We start from the raw sequence: 5144 nt of genomic DNA on the forward strand, positions 1-5144 counted from the left end.
GGACGAGGTTGTGGGGGGCTCCTCCTTTCCCTTTTAGTATAGTATAGGTTTACTTGATTCCACATTAAAAAGAGCATGGGCATGAATGTAACTCCACAACATTTGATTCCCTTGGGTTGATCCCCTTGGGGCGGGAGAGAATACCATGGGGGGGTAGGGCAACCCCCTTGCCCTCGTAGGATGCGGGTTCAATTATGACACCCCCACCCCACCCTTCCCCTTCAAAATTGGTGGGTTTGGTAAAATATAGCAAGTTTTTTTTGTATTTTTGATGTGCGCTTCTAAATTCTGCAAGTTTTCCATGGCCATAAGGCTTGACGACCGTCAAAAAGCACCTTTGCCAACCATTCTTTCTAGTGTGTGTGGGGCATCTCCTAGCATAATTTTAAAAAAAAACATTTGATCCACCGGTCCTCTTTCTCTCTCTCTCTCTCTCCTCTTTAAAAGCACTATGGCCCGGTCTTTTGTTTTTTTTTAACACTATCCTTGAATCTTCTCTTCTCTTCTCTTCTTCTTGGAAGAATGTGAATGCAATACTTGAGCCTTGAAGAATGAATAGGTTCTAACCGACTCGAAATTTTGTGAGGTTTTTTTATTATTCAGAATGACGTCATGGGAAGGCGGCGACCGGGAGACACGCGCGATGTACCGGCAGGGAAGAAGCGGTCAAGGTGGGGTGAAGGGAAGCAGGCGGTGGCAGAGGTGGCCGGCAGCAGGTGGCCCCGTTTATTGAGGAGAGTGCGGGATCTCGTGGCCGTTATTCACTCCGGAGTCCAGGAGTCTCGGCAAGGTGGGTGGCGACTGGGAGAGCAGGTAACGCACCGGCTGCAGCAGGTGAAGCAGGTATTAGTCTCTATAAGCAACAAAATAAACATGCACAAATAATATATAGCTGAATATATAAAACAATTTCTCATTATTTAAGCTCGCTAGCCGCCGTTCTTCATTCTCAGCTTGTAGCTCAGAGAGTCTTCATTGTCACTGAGCTGTTCCTTGAAGGCTTATAAGTGCAGCTTGCTTCCTCCAAGTTCTAAATACCAATTAATTCTGTGTAGTTTAGTTAGTCATTAGAGCTGTTTAATTGGTACCTATTCGCAACCTAATTTGATATGGTCTAAACAATCTTCTTCTTTGCCATCAGAGTCATACCTGATTGCTTGTTTGAGCTCTGTTAATCCCCTCATAATCCTGCTCTTCACATAATTTATTGAGTTCTCATCAGAAGCTATGCTAGTCTATGCCTCGGCTTATCACAAGACCTTTAGATTGCTCTACACGCTGGTGGACTGTACACCATGAAAGCTTGTAAGTGAAAAATCTAGCCAATTTTTCTCCGACTTTAGTTTAGGTTAATTGCTCCGACCATTTGCTAACAATGTCATGGACTATGGGAGCCTACAATTCTACAAGCATTGCAAACATGATGCTGATCAGAGATGAACTTAGCACTAAGGAGTCTCCTCTGGCGATGCTTAATGGGGGGCGCCAGCAGCTTACATCGTTTCCATTTAGAGGTTGGGCTCTAATTCAATAGAAATGTTAATGCTATGTTGACATGGAATTCAAGATAGATTGTTAGTTAAAGGTTGACAAACAATATTTAGAGTAATTTGCAAGATTAAATTCTACAGGAATAATGTTGAACTAAGCTACATAACTATCACTTAACTAATGTACTCATAAGGTAAGGTTGTCTCTTGTTGTTAAGTATAATTAAGACTTGATTTTTTTTTTAAAAGTAGATGCTATTATAGCAGCTTGATATGGAGGCATGTCTCTCGACTACATTTAAAGCCGAAGCCTTAGTCCTACCAGACCAACTCCATAGTCTCATTTAATTGAATGGTTGCGATTAAGCATGTTTAGAGGCTAATTTTTTTGGTAATTATGGCAGGTTTCGAGGATGGTAATGCAAGCAACATTACGTCGAAGAGGCCATTTTGGCCGTTTTTGGATGAGGGAATGGAAGGTGAGGTGAGCACAGAGCAATTAGGGGTGATGAATGATAATGGTGGCTGCTCTATGGGAAGTCGTCAGCTCAAGAAGAAGAGGCTAACGATAGAGCAAGTGAAGTCCTTGGAGGTGAGCTTCGATGTGGACAATAAGCTGGAGCCGGAGAGGAAGCAGCAGCTGGCGGAAAAGCTTGGCCTGCAGCCCCGCCAAGTCGCCGTCTGGTTCCAAAACAGGCGTGCGAGGTGGAAAACCAAGCAACTGGAGCAAGAGTTCTGTCTGCTCAAGTCTCAATACGACTGCATGCTTGTTGAGACACAGAAGCTTAGGTCCGAGGTAAATAATAAATCATCGTCTCATTTTCACACACACACACATATAATGTATATGCGTGTATATGCATGTACTTACGTACATGTATATATATATATATATATATATATGTGTGTGTGTGTGTGTGTTTTCTTCTTTTCCGCTCAGCTACATCGTAGACTGATATGATCTTGTGTCTAATCATTCTTTAACTATAATTTTATCATTGTAAGGAAAAGGGGATTATTGAGAGTTATTCTCAATTATTTATTTATATCTCATCCTTTTCTCTCTTTTCATTTAGTTATTTAATTACTTTCTTTTCATTTCTCTTTCTGTTTAGTTATTTAGTTACTCTCTTTTCCTTTCTCTCTCTTTCTTTTCATTTCTTTTTATGGAAGGCTATCTAAAAATTTTTAATTATTCTCTCACCTACATCTTAGACTGATATGCTTTCTGTCTAATCATTCTTTACCTATATTTTTTTCTATTAAAAACATATATCTCATTTTTCGATCATTTCCCATCACAATCTTTTTTTCCTTTCTCTGTCAGCTACAATATGGTCTCCAGTATGTCTGAGTTTCCCGGCATGTGAATCTGAAACCATAGCCAAATCAGCTACTAAGCTTGTTCCATGATCGAGTCATCAAGTGCTATCTTAACGTCATAATTATAATGCTCTGTTTGACTGACCAGGTATCTAGGCTAACTGCGGAGTTGGAGACCACTAGAGCTGGAGCATTAACGGAGGGACCTTCATGTGAATTAGGCATGAAAGCTACAAGAAGAGAAGACGACACAGTCAGAGAGGAGGTTGCTCCCAAAGTTGAGATTCATGTTGATCAAGCTCATGAGATGAATAACGATAGTGTGGAAAATGTGAAGCACGATAGCGTTTCCCCCAGTACATATTCAGACTATAGTGACATTGTTGATGGTGGAAGCCCTTCATTTAGCCAAGGAGAACATGATGCAAGCTTAATTGAGTGCAGGATTGAGCATGTGGATTACTCACTACATTGTAAGGAGGAAACCTTCCTTGATGGCCTAGTCACGTCCACTAACATGTTGCAATCCAGTCACCACCTTTTCACTGACTGTTCCATCCTCTCCGAAGACCCTTTGAGTAACCACATTGCCTTGGATTGGCTTTGGGAGCTAACAACTTAAGTCACACAAGCTTTTCTTTGAATTGGAAAAGAATCAATAGGGCCTCTTATTAGGCCATGATGCTTAGCCATCTTGAAACATTTATGAAAAGTGCACCCTAGATTGAAGTGTCTATAGTTTGTATGTAAGTGCAAAATTTAGGAAATTTTGTACCAAGGCATAGTGGCCTTGTAGTCCAACCCAACTCTAGCCTTAAAGATTAAACTTAGTTTGTTGCCTTGCCTCTCTCAAGACGTTTGTATATGTACAAGTCATTTCCATTTCAAATCGACTTAAACAAAGTTATTATGTCATATATAAGTAATTTGCTCAATTCTTAAAAATCTTATCAGCATTTTAGACCATTGGTGGACATGAGTGTACAATGCACAAGACACATAACCTACTCTTGAGATTTTTTTGAACATCAATCAATATGAAAATAATATTATAAAAGTAGCCACAATTTTGATGATGATCAACTTCCCTTCAAAATACATGGCAAGGTTATACCCATGGAAATTATCAAATCCATATTCTCACATTTACACTTTTATTCTAAAGTTAAAGATTTTATCATAATAAAATAGAATAAAAGCATCATGCATGGAACATTGCATGAGGTTAAAGAAATGGTAGTTTTTGAAGTTTACAAAATAAGTCATCACAAAGAGCATTTGCCTCTATATGCAATCAAATAGTCATGAGATTAAAGAAATGGTTGTGCTGGAAGCTTACAAAATAAGTCACAAAGAGCATTTGTCTCTAACAATAAGCATTTCAATCCATTTCATCGTACTCTTACATATAGTATGATGAAATGGATTAAAGAAATGGTTGTGCTTACAGAAGCTTACAAAATAAGTTGTCACAAAGAGTATTTGTCTCTAAGCAATAAACATTTCAATCCATTTCATCATTCTATTACATATAGTAAGATATTATTATTTTAATACAATAGATAAAAGCTTAATGCACATAACATTAATAAAGAAATGGTGGAGTTGATGCTTATAAAATTAATTATACTATAGAGCTTTTGTCTCTAGCCATTGAAAAAATTACAATCCAACTTATCTTATTGTAATGGATAAAAGGTGTGGACCTTGAGCCTCACAAAACAAGTTATTACATGACGGATAACTTAAACTTAAGGTCTTGCATGCCACTTTCTACCATTGTAATGGATAATAGTCTCATGCACACACAAGAACTTACTGCATGAGATTTTTCTTAGAAATGGGTGGTGCATGAGTTTTGTGATGGAGGCTTAGGGGTAGGGGTTGATTATGGTAATGAGGAGGAGGTCAACTGTAGGACTGTTCTCACGTAGGCCACGTTGGTGACCTCATCGGGGTCACATGGCTAGTGTTTTGAACCCAACACTAACTAGAGTAATGGCCACCACGCAGCGTGTGCACATCCGCTATATAATGAATGAGTGTAATTAGTTATGTAATGAGTGTGATTGAATTAAATATTTGGATTGTAGGTATGATGTGATGATGGTGGGTGTGACCAAAAAGGTGGTTTATATATTAGGAAACGCGGGGATGGGTTTGAAGGATGATTTTTGAGGGGTGGGTCACCTTATTAATAATTTACTTTATTTTTTAATAATCATTTAAAATAAGGGCTATATTTTACGGCCAAAATGCTCAAAAACGCGCCCTTGGGGTATTTATTGGTTGTTGAAACGAAGAACGTACTGAGCACGTTAGCATTGTCGT

The 5144-nt window shown here is 38.9% G+C and overlaps 1 protein-coding gene across 1 annotated transcript; it reads left to right on the plus strand.

Moving 5' to 3' along the window:
• The first annotated feature begins 950 nt into the window (after window positions 1-950).
• On the plus strand, window positions 951-3748 carry LOC147636169 (uncharacterized). Its single transcript, XM_086801107.1, has 3 exons — window positions 951-1514; window positions 1895-2286; window positions 2962-3748. Exons 1-3 carry the CDS (start codon window positions 1376-1378, stop codon window positions 3433-3435), a joined length of 1005 nt encoding a protein of 334 aa, XP_086657233.1. The 5' UTR covers window positions 951-1375; the 3' UTR covers window positions 3436-3748.
• The last annotated feature ends 1396 nt before the right edge of the window (window positions 3749-5144 follow it).

Source organism: Cibotium barometz, chromosome 8 (assembly GCF_041138505.1).
Source record: "Cibotium barometz isolate CiBa-2024 chromosome 8, ASM4113850v1, whole genome shotgun sequence".
NCBI lineage: Eukaryota > Viridiplantae > Streptophyta > Polypodiopsida > Cyatheales > Cibotiaceae > Cibotium > Cibotium barometz.